General features: G+C 39.5%; 1 protein-coding gene across 1 annotated transcript in view; it reads left to right on the forward strand.

Annotated features, from left to right (window-relative positions):
- gapvd1 (GTPase activating protein and VPS9 domains 1) overlaps positions 1-19,822 on the forward strand; it is a 60,422-nt gene that overhangs the window by 32,036 nt on the left and 8,564 nt on the right. The window contains exons 10-19 of the mRNA XM_062999208.1: positions 5,605-5,730; positions 5,962-6,135; positions 8,167-8,304; positions 9,308-9,442; positions 11,224-11,343; positions 12,678-12,755; positions 14,141-14,487; positions 14,695-14,782; positions 16,858-16,929; positions 17,427-17,525. Of these exons, the coding sequence (XP_062855278.1) occupies positions 5,605-5,730; positions 5,962-6,135; positions 8,167-8,304; positions 9,308-9,442; positions 11,224-11,343; positions 12,678-12,755; positions 14,141-14,487; positions 14,695-14,782; positions 16,858-16,929; positions 17,427-17,525 (1,377 nt within the window). The remainder of the gene's footprint in view (positions 1-5,604; positions 5,731-5,961; positions 6,136-8,166; positions 8,305-9,307; positions 9,443-11,223; positions 11,344-12,677; positions 12,756-14,140; positions 14,488-14,694; positions 14,783-16,857; positions 16,930-17,426; positions 17,526-19,822) is intronic.

Raw genomic sequence — 19,822 nt, forward strand, 5'->3', positions numbered from 1 at the left:
TTCCAGGTCTTTTTTGGAAAGAATGGACGCCGTGTGCTCCGGACCAAAGACGAAAAGGACCATCCAGACTGTTATCTGCAACAAGTCCAAAAGCCAGGGTCTGTCATGGCATGGGGCTGTCTCAGTGCCCTTGGCAAAGGTCATTTACACTTCTGTGATTGCATTTTCCATGCTGTCCCAACTTTTTCTGATTTGGGGTTGTACATTAAAATGTGTGTTGTGAGGCTTGGGAACTCTACAATTGTGCAAACTAAATGAGAAAAACAGAAAATATAGAGAATAAAATGGGGGAGAGTAATTTAAGACTAAGTGATGAATAATATTGCTGAAGAGGTTATATATGTGTGGTGGGTGGGTGTGTGTGGGTGTTGTGGGTAGTAGTGGAATGAGTGAAATAGGAAGGTTAGTTATATATTGTTCAGCATTCTGATGTCCTGCAGATAGAAGCTGTTTTTCAGCCTGCTTGTCCTGGATTGAATGATTCGGTACCGTCTGCATTCTGGCAGTCTTGTATACAGTCCGTATTTATGTATGGGGGGCAAGCCGTAGCCTAGTGGTTAAGGTACTGGACTAGTTATCTAAGGGTCACTGGTTCAAGCCCCACCACTGCCAGATTGCTGCTGTTGGGCTTTTGAGCAAGGCCCTTAACCCTCAATTGCTTAGACTGTATACTGTAACTGTAATGTAAGTCACTTTGGATAAAGGCATCTGCTAAATGCCTAAAATGTAAATGTCATGGCGTGGTCCCTGATCATTTTTAGACCCTTCTGTGGTACACCGTCTGTGGTAGATATCCTGTAAGGCTGAGAGTTAGGGACCAATGATGAGCTCAGTTTCACTCACGACTCTATGGAGGGCCTTGTTATCGCAGAGAGAGCATCTGCCAAACCAGACACTCATGTCTCTTGTTTGTATATTCTCAATGGTGCAGTTATAAAAGCTTGGCAGATTTATGTGTGGGAGACCAAACTTTCTAAGCCTGCACAGCAAGAAGAGTCTCGCTGGTGAGCAGTCTTAAATAGTGCCTTGGTTTGTAGGGACCAGGTCAGAGGTGCACACTGAGGAACTTGATAGACCTAACTCGTAGCACAGCAGCTTCTCCAATGTACAACGGGGTATGGTCATTCTCTTGCCACTTCCTGTAGTCCACGATCTTCTCCTTAGTTTTGCTGACCTTGAGGTGATTAGGTTTAGGATGGTGGTATCATCAGCAAACTTCTGTATGATGTTGAAGCTGTTTAGCAACGCAGTCGTGTGAAAGCAGAGGAGTGGGCTGAGAACACATCCCTGTGGATCCCCTCGTGTTTCGAGTCAGTGTGGAAGAGATGTATGTGGTCACCAATCTTTACCACTTGAGGTCTGCTTATCAGAGAGTTCAAAATCCATAAATCGCCCTGAAGGATCTGATCACGTGGTTATTTTGCAGCTGCTGTTGTTAACTGGTATTTTAACTGATGTAAAGGTGTTACCTGCCTCAATGTGCAAAGAAGGTGTTCAGTTCATCAGTTAATAAGGTGGAAGGATTCACATCACAGGTTCTTTCTATGTAGTAAACCATTCCACATGCAGCTGTGGTCAGATCCTTCATAGTTTGACACCACCTTAACTCGGTAAGATCTCTTGCCGGACCTGATGGTTGTTACGAGATTATGAGTTTGGCCCTTGGTCAGTGTTCTCAGTGCTCATTTTTGGAACAATGAGCACCACTCTGGGGCCTTCACATTCCATATTCTTGTGCACACCATTTAAATAAAAAAGCTTAAATGTTTAACCCCTACACGTAGTTCTACAGTGCCGAGTTGTGAGCGCAGGTCCCATTAGAAAACTCCACCTGGGAATCAAACCCAGGACCTTCCTGCTCTGAGGCGACAGTGCTTCTCCAATCAGCTCAGCAGGAAAAGTGATCAGAGAGGGCTCACCTTCCCTCCACTTTAAACTCAGCTCAGACGCAGAGTGATCTAAATCACAGGGGTGCGTACAGACACGAAGCTTGTGGCTGAAAGGTTAACAAGCTTTCCCTGCAGGATAGGATGTCCTGCTGGCACACGCTTGCCACGCGGAGCGCCCGAGCTAACGAAGATACGAAGGCTGAAGTGTAGTCTGTACCTCAGACGTGAAAGGTGCCTCTTTAGAGGGAGCGAGAGGAAGCAGAGCACGCTGTGTGGGGGGCTGTGGGGTTAGAATTAAAACAAGGTTGTAGTGGAATGAGGAGAGGAATGAAAGTCTAGTTTGGTTTGGTCTGATCTGCGCTCTGTTGGTGACTGAAGGTTGCAGATATAATCCTAACCTCTGCTGCAGTAAGAAGCTTTTTGGATTGTTCGTATTAGGGGTGTAAAAGACGTTCATAGTGGATTTTTTTTTATAATGTCTAATATTATATTAAAATTTTTAATTTTTTTGTTTATAAAGACTTACATTCACTTGCTAGTGCATAAGGGTTGCAGGTTGAAGCCCCACCAACGCCAAGCTGCCACTGTTGGACTCCTGATCAAGCCCTCAGTTGTCATTGGTGGTTTCCCCAAGATTTTAGAGCATACAGTGTATCACAAAAGTGAGTACACCCCTCACATTTCTGCAAATATTTCATTATATCTTTTCATGGGACAACACTATAGACATAAAACTTGGATATAACTTAGAGTAGTCAGTGTACAGCTTGTATAGCAGTGTAGATTTACTGTCTTCTGAAAATAACTCAACACACAGCCATTAATGTCTAAATAGCTGGCAACATAAGTGAGTACACCCCACAGTGAACATGTCCAAATTGTGCCCAAATGTGTCGTTGTCCCTCCCTGGTGTCATGTATCAAGGTCCCAGGTGTAAATGGGGAGCAGGGCTGTTAAATTTGGTGTTTTGGGTACAATTCTCTCATACTGGCCACTGGATATTCAACATGGCACCTCATGGCAAAGAACTCTCTGAGGATGTGAGAAATAGAATTGTTGCTCTCCACAAAGATGGCCTGGGCTATAAGAAGATTGCTAACACCCTGAAACTGAGCTACAGCATGGTGGCCAAGGTCATACAGCGGTTTTCCAGGACAGGTTTCACTCGGAACAGGCCTCGCCAGGGTCGACCAAAGAAGTTGAGTCCATGTGTTCGGCGTCATATCCAGAGGTTGGCTTTAAAAAATAGACACATGAGTGCTGCCAGCATTGCTGCAGAGGTTGAAGATGTGGGAGGTCAGCCTGTCAGTGCTCAGACCATACACCGCACACTGCATCAACTCGGTCTGCATGGTCGTCATCCCAGAAGGAAGCTGACGCACAAGAAAGCCCGCAAACAGTTTGCTGAAGACAAGCAGTCCAAGAACATGGATTACTGGAATGCCCTGTGGTCTGACGAGACCAAGATAAACTTGTTTGGCTCAGATGGTGTCCAGCATGTGTGGCAGCGCCCTGGTGAGAAGTACCAAGACAACTGTATCTTGCCTACAGTCAAGCATGGTGGTGGTAGCATCATGGTCTTGGGCTGCATGAGTGTTGCTGGCACTGGGGAGCTGCAGTTCATTGAGGGAAACATGAATTCCAACATGTACTGTGACATTCTGAAACAGAGCACGATCCCCTCCCTTCGAAAACTGGGCCTCATGGCAGTTTTCCAACAGGATAACGACCCCAAACACAACCTCCATGATGACAACTGCCTTGCTGAGGAAGCTGAAGGTAAAGGTGATGGACTAAACCCAATTGAGCACCTGTGGCGCATCCTCAAGTGGAAGGTGGAGGAGTTCAAGGTGTCTAACATCCACCAGCTCCGTGATGTCATCATGGAGGAGTGGAAGAGGATTCCAGTAGCAACCTGTGCAGCTCTGGTGAATTCCATGCCCAGGAGGGTTAAGGCAGTGCTGGATAATAATGGTGGTCACACAAAATATTGACACTTTGGGCACAATTTGGACATGTTCACTGTGGGGTGTACTCACTTATGTTGCCAGCTATTTAGACATTAATGGCTGTGTGTTGAGTTATTTTCAGAAGACAGTAAATCTACACTGCTATACAAGTTGTACACTGACTACTCTAAGTTATATCCAAGTTTTATTTCTATAGTGTTGTCCCATGAAAAGATATAATAAAATATTTGCAGAAATGTGAGGGGTGTACTCACTTTTGTGATACACTGTATGTCATGCCACATTAGTGGAATGTTTTTAACAGTTTTGACACCAATATTCTGCTGGAGGTCATTTTGTAGGACTCTGGCAGTGCTTCTTATGTTCATTTCAGCACAGTGAAGCAGATACCGGCACCACTGCTTGGTTTATGCCCCTCTACAGCTCTACCAAGCTTCTCATATAACTGTCCGTATCCTTGAATCTCCTTTATTCCTTTATTTGAGAGTGCTGGAAGACACGGCAAACCTTCTTGAGAAGGCACATATGTATGTTCCCTCCTGGAGGAGCTGGACTACCTGTGTAACCTGAATGGGCTGCAGGTACTTTCATGCTACCAGTAGTGACGAGGAGACTAACAAAACACAAAAACTATAGAATCAGGAAAGATAAGGAGAGTAAATGTCTCAGACCACCACCTGGAAAATCATTTCCTTTTTAGGGCTTTTTTGCTGTTGCCTCTCCAGTGCACCTGTTGTCATTTTCTTTGCACCAAAACAAGTGAAACTAATTTACAGTCACTTATGCTTCTTTCATGCCTGCCTTTTTAGTTTGTGTTGCAATGTAAAGGTTTAAAGAAGCCTTTTTGTCTCCCTCTGCTGTCTGTAGAAAGAACAACGGTCCAGCTATAAATTCTCAGCAGGATTGGCTAATAATAGTTCAACTATAAAAGATAGATAACGAATTTTAAATTGACCAATCACATCTTTCCTCCTCATTGGTGGGCTTTATTACCTCTACTTTTAGGTTTCACCTGCTGTGGAGACACGGGTGTAATATCAAATTGTTAAAAGCCTTGGTTCTACATGGACATGTTTAAGTGTAACACAACTTTAAGTAAAGTTTATTCATATTTTAGTTTAGTCACATACTAACTGGTAGTTATGGCTGTTCGTATATTCAATTAATAAATATGAGGTAAATAAAGACAATTAATTTAACCATCTATTCTGTTTATTTAATGACAGTCTTTGTACAGTTTAAAACAAAAAACTAAATCAGACTAACCTGTAATTAAAAAAAATTAGACTCACTGGTCCCCACCTTGTCACTATTTGTGGCAGACAAACCACATACAACATTCAGAGAATCTCAGGTTCTTTTGTGGAGGATTTATAGTTTTGTTGCCTCTGGGACTGAGGACCTTTAATGTGTAACAGGAACAATAAAAACAAAGGATTATCAAAGCATTTTAGAGTGAAATGTGCTCCCAGATGTAAAAAAAAAAAGCTATGCTTCAGTCTAACAATTTCTCTTACAGCAGAATAATGACACAGAGCACACACTTTGCCAGCAAACAAATGCAAGAAGCTCACAGATGGCTACAAAAACATTTGGTGGCTGTTATTTCTTACAAAAGGTTGTGCAACCAAGTATTAGTGAAGGTGTCTTTAATCCTGTCCATGTCATATGTTTTTTTCTTTGTAAATGAAACCACAACTGTAATTAGCCAAAATTAAAACTATTTAATGTCCTTGTTTGTATAGGTCCATCTAACCGCTCCAACTCTGTCTCATCTCTGGACCTGGAGGGGGAATCTGTGTCTGAACTAGGCCCAGGACCATCCATTGGAAATGGTGTTGAAGCTTTGCAGCTATTAGAGCATGAGCATGGTTTGTATTTGACAGATATGCTTTAGTTTTCTTACTACATTAAACGCATTAAGCTTTTGAACAAAATAATTAAAACTATTTATTTATTTGCATTGTATGAAAAAGGGACACTAGTTTTGCCAGTGTTTTGTCAATCTCTCTTGACTTTTGTTTTTTGTGTATCTTAAGTAATTTTGTAAACAGAAACAGAAATTATTTTTATCTTTAATACTTTTTTACTATTTTATTTAGCCACAACTCAAGACAACCTAGATGATAAACTCAGAAAATTTGAAATTCGGGACATGATGGGTCTGACAGAGGATCGGGATATCTCTGAAACAGTCAGTGAGACTTGGAGCACTGATGTCCTTGGTAGTGATTTTGACCCTAACATGGATGAAGACAGACTCCAGGAGATAGCAGGTCAGTCTTCTTTTTTTGTCATTCCTTAAATTCCTTATACTGTCCCTGCCAATGAGAAACACCCTTATATCATGATTCTGCCACAATCATGTTTTACTTTAGGGATAAACATGGTGAATTCAATTTTCATTTTATAATATCAGATGACTTGTCCATGCTCTGGGGGCATGGCATTAACTAAGAGGTGTGTGGTATAATAAGTGACAGCATAACAAATAGGTCTGAGGACTTTTGTCAATACTGCCTACTTGAGATATAACTCGGCTCTTTTTTTCTTACCATATTCAGTGAAAACTGATGCTGGTGACAAAATTAAGTTGATCTGTTTTAGCCAGCATTTACCATCAATAACAGTAAAACAGTGATTTATTATGTCAGCTTTTCTGTTCATCATAAAAAATTAACCAAAGCTGGAAATTAAGCCTAGAGCTAGCGCTTACTTGCTTTACACTTTTTTGATGGCTGCATTAATGTAGAAAAGTACATTACGATTTAGGGGCATCATATACTGCCTTTAAGACGCCATCTTTTCCATGGAGGTTTCTGCATTTTTCAACGAGACAATGCAAAACCACATGTTGCACACATTACATTACATGGCTGCGGAAGAAGAAGGTACAGTACTGAACTGACCTGCTTGCAGTCTACAACAAAGAATGTGTGGAGAATTTTAAATTGCTCCGTGCTGTTGCACATCTTAAGACCTGTTTGCAGGAAGAATGGGACAAAATAACACTTGGAATTCCTTATTGCTTGGTTTCCTCTGTGCCAAAACATTTGTAGAGTATAGCGACGACAGCCACAGATATCAGGACGACATTAGGCTTCATGGCTACTCTAAAAGCTGAGGTGCTTTGGTGTCTGCACACTGTTGCGAAACATCAGTCCTGTAATGCTAATGAGGGTTTGGAGAAATTTTTCATGTGATATTTTCTGATTCTGAGATAGTTAACATTTTAAAATATTGGTTGATCAGCGAATACAAGGAATCACATGATTACAGTGAAGTGTATAAGCAGAATATTGGTGTTATTGTGTGCTATTTGCCATTTTGTTATTGAGAAAGTGGTATTAAAAAAGTTACATTTAATTTACCCACACCCCTGCAGACTGCAGACACCCCGATTAACAAATAAAATGAAGTTGACCAGACAAAACATGAAATTTCTTGGGTTTATACTGTCTGCAATGAAATAAAAAACAAAGTAAAAATTTTGTTGTGCATTTTCCATATGCTTTTAACTTTTCTATATTTCACACAGACAACATTGAGAAAGGTCCTCAGCCTTCTTTGCTATGCTGTCACATATACCACACAGCTCTTAATTACTGTCAGTTAATGCCACACCTCTCAGTTGATGCCACACCATCATGTCAGATCGGGACACATTTATGTCAGATTTGAAGTCAGAAACTGGAAAAACACGATCTAAAAAAAAGAAGATGATCTGATTCCTAAAAAAATAAGATTTCAAACTGTAAAATCTGATTTTGAAACATTAATTGTGCAACCTGAAATATAAGACCTCAAATATCAAAACAGCGACAGAGGATGATAGCTCTCTTTCTGGCCTTTGGAGCCTGAATTTTCTCTATTTTTTTGCAGCTTCTCTTTCGCTCTGTTGTTTTTAGTATGGGTTTTTAGATCTGCACATACGTTTGTGTTTGGATCTCTGCCTGGACACACAATTGTTGGCTTTTCCTTCACCACACCTCTCATTTATTTTGCTTTGTTAAGCTGTGGTATCTGGTGTAAAATGCTAAAGAAAAGAACATGTGTAATACTTAATAATGTAAGCAATGATCTTGTGAGTGTGTAGATTTAGGATCATCAGGACTGTGATTGTGACTGTAAATATGTTGATTGATTTATCATTATTTTAATGTTGATTATTATGTGTTTACTGCTGATTGTGTAATGTAAGGTGACCTTGAGTGTCATGAAAGGTGCCTACAAATAAAAGGTATTATTATTAGTAGTAGTAGTACAGCTGAATTGAGACTACACCTAGTGGCTTTTTCCCTTTTCAGGGGCAACGATGGACAACATGCTGGGGAGCCTGATGTGTTTTTCAGCACATGGCCCTGTTCTTTTGGAACCCTGTGGTTCTACAATATCTGAGACCACAAGTGAGGCTTGGAGTGTAGAAGTTCTTCCCAGCGACTCAGGTCAGCAATCATGGTGTTTCTTATAAACAAGATAATCTTTGCAATATGAAAGCTGTGCTATCATGAATTTAATATCTTATTCTATGTTTCGAAATTCTTTGACATCTATTATAATCATTTCCAATTTCCAACTAGAATAAGATAGACCTAAAATGTTGGATTATTGGACTAAATCAAGCACTTTGCAGGCCCATTGACATGGCAGTATTAACTAAATATTTTGCTACTTTAAATACATCATTTTTTTTCTTTGTTTGTTTGCTGTATCATTCAAATGTTAAAGACTTAATTTAAAGCAAATTTTAACTCTGCAGAGAAGTTTAAATTCCTTTGGAGGTCAAATATTTATGATTGCAACTGCAGTTAATTTGTACATGAATTAAATTAGATAACAAATTGTCTTTGCCCTGTCAAAGTGTTATTTTGCAATCTTCTGTTGATTTCTTCTTGCTTGGGATTAAATGTATAACTTTAAATTTTTAGTAACAGTGATTATTGTGTTCTTGTAGTTAATAAATTACTTGAGGTTTTCCAAGTTTTAAACTAATGTGCTTCAATGATTATATTACTAATCTCTTGATGACCATAATTATTTTGGTATGAATTGCAACTGTGATGTACAATTGTGAAATTGAATTATACTTTGGTGATTTGCTGCTAAACATTTGTGCTTTTTTTAAAGATAAAATATCTGATTGTACCACACTATGTACAGCTGTCCTCAGAATGAATACATTCTTGGAATTCTACAAACGGGAATGTTATGTAACACTGAGAGTTACACTGTTTATAAGTTTTGTAACGAACATCTGTGAGAAGACAGTAAACTGTTGTTTTCTAAAGGCTAAATCAATCTAACTATAAATTTACACCAAAATAACTTACAAACACAATGTTTAAAATAAAATAAATAATAAAAAGGCTTTATGAATCCCAGTGCTGCTCATGAAGTAGCTGGTCCATGTAAAGTTTATAAAATATTTTGTATTTTTATGTTCTATAGAAACTGCAGATTCAAAGCAGGAGGAGCGCTTGCAGGAATTAGAAAGCTGCTCAGGGGTGGGCAGTACTTCTGATGACACTGAAGTTAGAGAAGTCAGCTCTCGACCCAGCACCCCGGGCTTAAGCATAGTCTCTGGTACACTAATTTTATTTTCTGTCTCATTCACAATTGTGCATGTGTATGTTGTCATCTCTCTTTATTAGCTAGCAAATGTTTATGGTCAGACATGTTTAACATGTCTATGTACATGTCTACTTTTAGTTTTTGTGTCAGTTAAGCTTTTAAAATCGCAGAGCTCAGCAGCAGAAGATAGAAGAAAAGATACGTGTGTCACTAGAAAAAAGGAAATTGTCTTTGAATTATTTAATATTTATATAATATGCTGTGTTTCCAAATTGTGGTGCATCCTGTTTACTTTAATTACTTAAAATTATCTTGGAAATGTGTCAAACTCAATTGAAGTTCACCTGTTGTAAGGCCAAGGTGAACCTTGGCCAAAGCCCGAACTGTAAAGTCCAAGAAACTGTCTGTGGATCTTTGCAATCAGATTATGATGAGGCATAGACCAGGGGCAGAATATAAAACGATATCTATGAGAGTTACCAGGACCACAGTGGCTTCAGTAATCTTTAAATGGAAAAAGGACAAAAGGGCAATAGTTAACCTGAGCAGACTGAAAAAGTAGCCATGGTGGCTATTTTCGTCCTCACTTGACATAAAATATGCAAACTATAAACAAGATACTTTTCTTACATCCCTTTTTTGTAAAGCAAAGTCTGTAATATTATGCCATCTCAAAAAAAGCTTTCCAGAAGACAACAGAAAAAGTTTCACACTGTCTTTTCAAACATCACACTGTGCCCAGAGAAATAGTAATTGTTAGCTAAGGTTACAATAGCTGCTGTTGATATGCCACTCCAGGGTCTTTGCATGGACTTCATGGGAGAGCATGCATACTTCCAGGATGTCTCTTGGATTATGCAGGAAAGATCCCAAACCAAGTAGTCCACATTAGCCTTCTGACAGCAGACTTTAGATAGGTGGCTGCTCCTCTGCACAAACTGTTTGTACAGTTACTCCTCTCCTCACTGGCTTGAATTCATAATTTGTTAGCTATTGGGTTACTTTAAATCTCCTTGAAACACTGTTCAGTCTTGTCTTCTGCCATAATGTGACTGAAGCAACAGGCACTTACTGCAACTGCTGTCCAACTAACCAACTTCATGACGTAGTCCCTGACGCAACGGCAAAATGGCAGCAAGCAAAAGCATAATTTAGTACAAAATGTAAATCTTTTATAATTTTCCATAATAGTAATTATTTAAAACCTATTAAATCTGTGGAGAGACTGCCGATCTGACAGAGCTTAAGCTGTGTATCCAGCAACACTTGTAGTGGTAATTGCTGGTAAAGGGGCCTCTACAAAGCATTAAATAAAAAGTCTAAGTAAACTTAGTTTTTGATTTTTAAATAAGTTTCAAAAAAATTCTAAAACAATTTCACTTCAATGTTGTGGGTGGTGAAGCATAAAAATGGCAATTAAAGCAATTCAAAATCAAATCCACAACACAATAAAGTAAAATACTTACATTGAAGTAACCCTGTTAACTGTACAAAATACCTAATGTAATCTATCTGTGGAAAAAAAAATCTACAATTATTTCTACCAAAATTCTGAGTCAAAGATTTAGCACTGCTATGTGTAAATTCAAAATATATGCCAAAATGTTTTTTTAAACTTACATTTACACTTGTTTAAAAATGTGTTTGCTTACACACTGAAAAATGAGCTGCATACTAATAAAGAGGTAAAAAAAGACAATTGTCTTGAAGGAATATACACATATTGAATAAGTAGACTTTCAGAGCAAATGAGTGTGTTATCATTTATGAGTGAAAGTGTGATCCTTCTGTAGGTATTAGTGCAACGTCTGAAGACATCCCCAATAAGATTGAAGACCTGCGCTCAGAATGTAGCTCTGATTTTGGAGGCAAAGACTCTGTCACCAGTCCAGATGTAGATGAAGCTTCACAAGGTATACAGCTGTAACCTTCTGCTTTATAAACCATATGAGAGCTTTGAGAAAAACGGCACAAGCATCATAAGGACATTTTTTTTGTTTGTGTCCTGTGTTTACATGCATGATCTTTGTTTTAAAAGTTAACTACTGTTACACAAGTACATAATAGATCAAAAGTTTAAATCCATAATCCAATTTCCAGATAAGTTAACAGTATTGGTTTTGATACTGTGTTGCATCAGTGTATCCCTAAGTTTGTTATCCATTTAGTATTTTTATGAATGTTAAGCTTTTTCTTATTTTTTACGTTTTTATTGTACTCTATTGTTATTCTATTAGACATTTTTTTTAGTCTAGTCATATCCAGTTACCCAGTTGTATCTCTCCTCTGCTGCTGCGGGCCTACCCTTATCAAGGAGGGCCGTAGCTAACACATGCTCCTTCCTTAGCGCATGTGTAGTAGCCACACAGGGATCAGTGTCGCATATAGAGATTCGTTATTCATGCCCTGATGTCTGTTAATCACACTTTCTGCTGAGGCATCATTGACCAGCCAACAGAGGCAAGCAGCAAATGCCCTTCTTCAGACAGAGCCCATCATGTTTTTGCAGGCACCTGTTCGATGTGTAGGCCAGACAGAGGTGATCATGTCAGTGTAGGTGCCTAGTCAATAGCTGTGCTGATATTCGAACCCAACAGCTTAAGATATTAGCAGTGGTGGGCTAGTGTGTTACCCTGTATTCACACCGACAGGGTCTTTTCACCTTTTGTCGGCCAAATTGCTGAACGTTCATCTCCGTGTCCACATCGGTTGCATCATTATTGCCTGTGGGTGTTTGCAATGGATTAACTGACTTTAAGCAAATCAGATACCTTTCCTCCCAGTTTTGACCACAAATCAGATGTGTTCCCACTCAAAATAAAAAATCCTGGAAAGAAATGGCTTGGGTATAAATTTCATCCCTGTGTAGAGTTCCATCTCCAGTAGGAACAATTACAGTCACGATAGCAGAGATAGAGTGCTTACTGCTCAGTGCTCAATTCCTATCGGTAATCACATCGCTTTGCTCCTAATTGGCATAAACTTTAACTTTGCTCAACTTTGTTGCATCCCCAATGTTCGCGCTGCTTCTTGTCGCCAAAAATTGCCATCTCTAATTGAAAATGAGAGTTGCTGTCGGTGTAAACTCGGGGTTAGACCACTGCACCACCTGATTGTACTCATGTTTAATGAAAGTGAAATACTTCCTTTGAATGATCTCTTAAACAGCTACAAATGATCATTCTTGTTTAACCATTTTCTCTTTTGTTTTTTTGTTTTTTCTCTTCTTCTTACTGCTTATGACCAGGAGCGCATGCTCTTCCCTGTGTGCCTGTCCAAGCTGTTTCTTTGTTGAGTATGTTTGATCCACTTTCTTCTGCAGAAGGTAATGTCTATCACTTTGCTATGAAAACTTAAGAAGTAACATAAGTTACATAATACAGTATTAACTTGCATTTGTAGATGCAGCTATGTATAGTGTTTACTAAAGAAGGTTTTCTAAAGTTATCCTGAGCCCAAGTGGTAATATACAGAATGCACTGACATCTAAAAGATTGGAGGACATAGGCATCCAGTATTAGTCTTTGGCCTTTTTGCACAAATATTTCTCCTGAGTGAGTGTTTAATTTAAGTTATAAATAGGGATGCATCGATACCATTTTTTCCCAACCGAGTACGAGTACAAGTACATGTATTTTTGTACTTGCCGATACCAATACCAATACCTATTTAGAATACCGTTTTTTTTAAAACAAAAACACACGTGAGAAGTGACGAGAAGTTTAATGATACCACGTCCAAAAATGCACGTCAACAAGTAGCGAGAGATCAAAGTGTTTGTGCGCTGACGTGATGAAATCAAGGAGGAAAAATAAATGAATCTGAGTGGATTTGGCAACACGAATAGCATGGATTGTTCTGTAGTGAGTTGGAGGTTAATAAATATTTTTGCAGTGTTGGTGTTTTGTTGTTATGTTTTGTAGAGAACGATCAGGTCAGAAATACTGTAAAATGTGTGTGTGTGCCGGTGTATTCTGATATAAACTAAATTATCCCCCTGTCCCACCGGTTTACACTCCTCTCTTGCGTTTCCCCTCACACCGTATCCTGCGTTCTCATTGGCTGTTCGACATGTCACTCATTCCCAGTCGCACATCTGAGATCAGATATCTGACGTGCTAGAAAACTCGAGCGCTCGGTGAGCCGGTCGGATCGAGTTGTTGGATAGTTCACACTTGGCGATCGAGAGCCGAGTTTTGATCGCCGAGCGAACGCCGAGTTGCTCCCGAGCCGGCAAATCTAGCGCCGACCAGTCACCGAGCGAAAATCAGGGCAAAACTCGTGTAGTGTGAACCAGGCATAACGCAGCAACGTGCACTAGGCACACGGTATCGGATGTTTAGTATCGGAGCCTCGTTTGCGAGTACGAGTTAATGAGCGCGGTATCGGGCAAATAGCCGATACCAGTATTGGTACTCATGTATCTCTAGTTATAAATTATAGATGTACTTTCTTGGGCCCACATATGGTTCCAAGTATGCAAATGAGGTACTTTGTTATTGACATGTTCAGTTTGGTAAACAATGTATTATTTGTAAGATTAAAAACCTTTGCAGCAATTGTAATATTATCTAGGACAATAAAAAAAACACAAGCATGAGCATGATGCAAAATATCATGAATTGTAGAAATGTAGACTTTAGACTGAATGCTAAGGTCTTTCTTTATTTCTTTTTTTTTTTGTTTTTTTGTTCATCTTCTCTCTTACAGGCACATGCATTGGCACCATAGTGCGGCCAAAGGTCCAGTACACCAGACCTGCACACCCTCCCCCAGACCCTCCAATTCAAGAACCTTGTGTCACAGGACCTTCTGAGCAACGGCCATCCCTCTTTAACCCTAATTGCCAGGCCCAGGCCGATTTGGAGCATACTAAACTAAGGCACTCATACCCAGATCGTCTGGTCAGGAGTCGCAGCACAGACACATGTACAGGACGTAGGCCCAGCAGTGACCCGTGTATAAACCGACGAACCATGGTGGAAGATAAGGACCAAGCTGGGACTTTTCCTACTGGAATTAGTGCTTCTACAAGCAAGGATTCACTTAAAGCAGAGGTGTGCATGTTCCCACAGGGTTATGATTTTTTCATGTCTTTAAATGATTATATCAATTTATTTTCCTCCTGATAGGTCTGCTTTTGTTGCTTAAAGTGTAATTGTTTTATTTTAGAAAGGGCATTTTCTAATCAAACTACATGTGTGGGCATTTCTGTGTGATCTTATGTACAGCTTACATGCGTATGTACATTTGTCTCGGTCCAGGGAGAAGACAAGAAGGACAGTGATGATGAGAAATCTGACAGAAACAGACCATGGTGGAAGAAACGTTTTGTTCCTGCTATTCCTAAAGGTTAGAGGTCAATTCATATACGGCAGCACTGTGCCCTTTTGCGACCTTAATGGTTTGTCATGTTTGAAACGTGTCATTGTTTACGTGAAGTAGTTAATATGCTTGGAATTGTCATCTTTTGCATTATTATGCATATAACGTCGGCATGACATGATACTGTTTCTCAAACCTTTTTACCTAATCCTAGTGTACAGGTTTAATTTCTGTTTAGTTATCAATGACTAGAGCTAAGGCAAGGGGTATACGATTTTACTTACCTGTAAAGCCCAATTGTATCTGTGCTGTTTGTGTTCCTAACACAGTGCTCTATTGGACGGCAGAGAGTGACATCCCAGGTAACACTTGAATATGAGCAGTTTAAACAGCTCATGTAGACTTGTCCTTGACCCATTGTCATGGCAAAGTTGTGATGTACCTCAGTTTGTCCAGTTTCATCCTCATCCATTTAGTCATGTACCAGTCAGCCATAACATTAAACCACCTGCCTAATATTGTGTAGGTCCCCTTTGTTCCGCCAAAACAGATCTGACCTGTTGAGGCATAGACTACACCAGACCTGCCACCAAGATGTTAGCAGCAGAGTCCTGTAATTTGCAATATGGGCCCTCCATAGACTTATTATCAGACTTATTTATCCAGCACATCCCACAGATGATTGGATTAAGATATCAGAAATTTGGTTGCCAAGTAGACATCTTTAACTCTTTGTTTCTCAAACCAATCCTGAACTATTTTTACATTGTGACGGGGCTCATTAGTCTGCCTGAAAGAATGCCACATGAATGCCAGCACCCAAGGTTTACCACCAGAACATTGCCCAGAGCATCGCAGTTTTTCCTCCATCCTCTTTCCATAGTGCAGGGGTGTCCAGACTTTTTCCACATATGGAAAACCATGCTAAGGGCTGAACCACTCACTAGAGGTGAGGTATATTGCCTCAACTTTAATGTAATAAAGTCAGCAAAACAATCCAATGTAGGTAAATTATGCTTAATAATAGTTTGGCCATCCCTGCCATAGTGCATCCTAGTGCCTTCTCCTTCCCGGTAAGCAATGCACACATACCCGTCTGTCCACATCACACAAAAAAATCTTCTTCCATTTGTCCATGGTCCATTTCTGATTAAGTGCCCATTGTAGGTGCTTTTGAAAGTGTGCAGGGGTTAGCACAGACACTCTGACAGGTCTGAAGCTACACAGACCCATACACAGCATGCTGTGATGCACTGTGTGTTCAGCCTTGGGCGTTCAAGACCCTGTTGCTGGTTCACCGGTTGCTCTCTTCTGGACCCACTTAGTGGGTACTAAATACTGCATGCCGGGAACACACCACAATACCTGCCGTTTTGGAGATTTCTGAGCCAGTCAACTCAGATCATTTTTCCTGTCTCCTGTCACCTTTAGAAAAGAGAAAGAAAGATATCCTTTATTTGTCATATATACATATACAGATGTACAGTACAATGAAATTCTTTCTTCGCATATCCCAGCTGGTGTTGGAAGCTGGGGTCAGAGCGCAGGGTCAGCCAACTTACGGCGCCCCTGGAGCAGACAGGGTTAAGGGCCTTGCTCAAGGACCCAACAGTGGCTACATAGCAGAGCCAGGATTTGAACCGCCAATCTTCCGGTTGATAGCCCAAAGCCCTACCCACTAGGCTACCACAGGCCCCTTTAAAAGCTGACTGTTCATCTGCTGCATTATCCCACCCCTTTACAGTGGCCATTTTAATAACATTAACGTAATTAACTTCAGTGGTTTTAATGTTTTGACTGTTTAGTGTATTTATTATTTTTTGTGATGTAAAATTTTATTTATTAATTTTTCATAAAATACACCTAAAAATAAGTCAGTTTCATTTTGTTGGGAATATAAACAAAGTGCTTTTTCTTTTTCTACCTGGCTTCACCCTTTTTATTTGCTATTAGCAATGTGGTTTTTGTGTAGTGTTATTGGACTCCATTTTAATTTCCTCAGTCACCTGATTCATCCACATAATTAATATTACAATATGTGTTTAATGCCCTGCTCATGGCTGCAGGGTAGTTCTAACAAATTTTTATTCCCCTCCTGGCAGCACCAATCGCAGCATTCCGAAAGCGGGACAGGATCGAAAAGGATGATCTAGGAGCAGAGAGGGTCCCCCAAGGTCTGTTCCAAAAAAAAGAAAACACAGCATATTTGAGACTAAAAATACATCCATGTGCTCATGAAGACTGAACACTGTATGTACTTAAATTGAATATACAACCCCAAGCAAGAAAAAAGTTGGGAATTTATGAAAAATGCAAAGAAAATGCAGTGATTCTTACACTAACTATTGAAGACAGTGTAAACTCATGACTTTCATGTTTAGTCTTTAATGTTAGGACTTCATGACATTTGTTAATATACATCCATTCCTGCAACACATTCCAAGTTGGGATGGTAAAGAATTCACCGATTTGCAGTGTTGCCATTACTTCTCACAATACCAAGGATACCAAACGATGAAATGTTTCAGGTGTTATTTTGTCCTATTTGTCCTGCAAACACATCTTAAGGTGTGCAACAGTACAGGGTTGTCATCGTCACATTTTTTGTTTAATGTGATGTAATGTGACTTTTCTATTCTGGTTTAATTGGTGGGTGTTTGTATTGTTTTAGGTATGTCAGATGAGCCTTCATTACTTAGGCAGAACTGTCAAGCTCAGGCAGCAGAGGACATATTGGACAAGTACAGGAACATAAAGAGAATCAGTCCAGGTGAGAAAACAACTGCCATCTATGATACTTCATGTAACGTTAATGTTTTTATTAATTTACTGGATAGAAATTTAATTATGCTTTTAACAGGGTTTTTGGGTCGCAAGCCGAAAAAAATAGGTTGCAGAAAAATTATAATAATTAAATAAACTTGTATGTGAATGCCCCCTTGTGGAGGCTTTATGTTACATCTTTAAAACCACAGAGAGAGTAAGATGCATTGCTTGTGTTACCTGGGTCACTTAAAAAATCATGGACAGAATGTGGGTCGTCTAAAAATGTTTGAAAAATCCTGCCTTACAACATCCCATATGGATTCAAGTCCAGGCATAACTTTAATGTTATTAATCGTTGCTTTTGTGTTTTGAATTATTGTCATGCTAGATCACAGTTACAATTCAGCTTCAGTTTCAGTGATTACATTTGGCCTAGTCTTTAAACACAAACCGTAGTTGAAGTAAGTGATGTCAAGAAGTTCATGTGTACTAGGAGCAAGAGGCAATTACTTGGGTGATTTGAAAGAGGTGACAATAACAAAGACAACAAACCCCATAGTGTAACACAGTTCAATACATGCAAATATATCTTATGCTTCTTTTTATTCAAGTTCATTCAAACCCAAACCCAGTCCAGAAAAGTTGTGACATTTTGTAAAAGGTAATAAAGTAATTATCTGTGAGGTTTTATTCTTCTTCAACCTAAATAAACAGGGCGACACGGTGGCTAAGTAAGTAGCACTGTCGCCTCACAGCAAGAAGGTCGATCCCCAGGTGGGGCGGTCTGGGTCCTTTCTGTGTGGTTTGCATGTTCTCCCCGTGTCTGCGTGGGTTTCCCCCGGATGCTCCGGTTTCCTCCCACAGTCCAAAGACATGCAGGTGAGGTAAATTGGAGATACAAAATTGTCCATGACTGTGTTTGATATAACCTTGTGAACTGATTAATCTTGTGTAATGAGTAACTACCGCTGTTAAAATCCTAATCAACAAACAAACCTAAATAAACAAAAGTAAAGCTAAATTACTTGATTCAAATTACTAAATTACTTGAAATTACTTAATTACTTGATAGAAGCAGCCGCTTTTGCCACAGGCGTCTATATACATACATGCTGTAGTAAAAGTTAAAGGTGAGCTAGCATCTTAGTGAGACTGAGAAAAAACCAGCCAACCTCCATCTCTGGAAAAACGTTTTTGAGCTGGGATTTATCTGAAACTGTCCAATGTCTGTTACAAGACAGAGCCATAGAACCAGCAGGGTTCTTGAAAACAGTGGATTTTTTTCAAGATATTAAGATACTTTCACACTGCCACATTCCTGTGAGATATTAAATACCTCCTGCCTATCTAGAAAAAAGAAACACGTGTAAGAATGCTGTTTGTGGACTACATTAGTAAAAATTATATAAAAAAAAACACAAGCAAAGATTAAAATACAACTTTACATTATTATATGAAAAATATAAATAAGATACATTATATTAAAATGTTTGAGCATTGTAATAAAAAGGTGTAGATAATTCCTCTTGCACCACTCATAAAAGCTGTTCACAAGATCTCCGTATTCTCCATTCTTTCTGTTCCTGATACACGTGACCTCTGCAGAGTCATCAGAAAATTTCCAAAGGTGGCAGAGATCTGACCTGTACTGGAAGTTAGTAGGGTACAGGGTAAAGAGGACAGGAAAGAGCACAGTTTTTTGTGGTGCTCCAGTGCTACTGACCAAACTCTCAGACCAACAGGTTTCCAACTGCACATACTGTCAGACCAACAGGTTTCCAACTGCACATACATACTGCACATCATCTGACCGCAGCAATCTTTCCCTCCAGCTTTCTTCTTTAGGACTCCTTGTTCTCCCTCAGTCTGACCTTCAGCTCCTTCTTCACACTTCTCATCTGTTCTCTGTTCTTCTGTTTGAATGCGGTTCCTCTTGTTTAACAGCTCTTTTAGGTTCTTGGTGATCCATGGTCAGTTATAAGTAAATTAATTTGACTTGACTTGGCTTGACACTGTCCTGAGTGGAACAGTAGTGTCTGTGCAGTTTATATAGTCAATGATTGTCTGTCATTTTTGTCCTTACCAGCTGACTCACATAATACCTTCTAGTTTGTGGTCCCCAAGCAGATTTGCAGATTAAAAGCTTCTGAAATGGCAATTAAGAACTCAGTTTGAGAGTATGACGTCACGTGCTGTTTCCAATTTGGCTGCTGGTGGAATGTAATCAACAATAATGGCAACCATATTTACCCTCAGCAGATATTATGGACATAAACCAACAACTAACAGTTCAACTCTAGC

Source organism: Trichomycterus rosablanca, chromosome 7, assembly GCF_030014385.1.
Source record: "Trichomycterus rosablanca isolate fTriRos1 chromosome 7, fTriRos1.hap1, whole genome shotgun sequence".
NCBI lineage: Eukaryota > Metazoa > Chordata > Actinopteri > Siluriformes > Trichomycteridae > Trichomycterus > Trichomycterus rosablanca.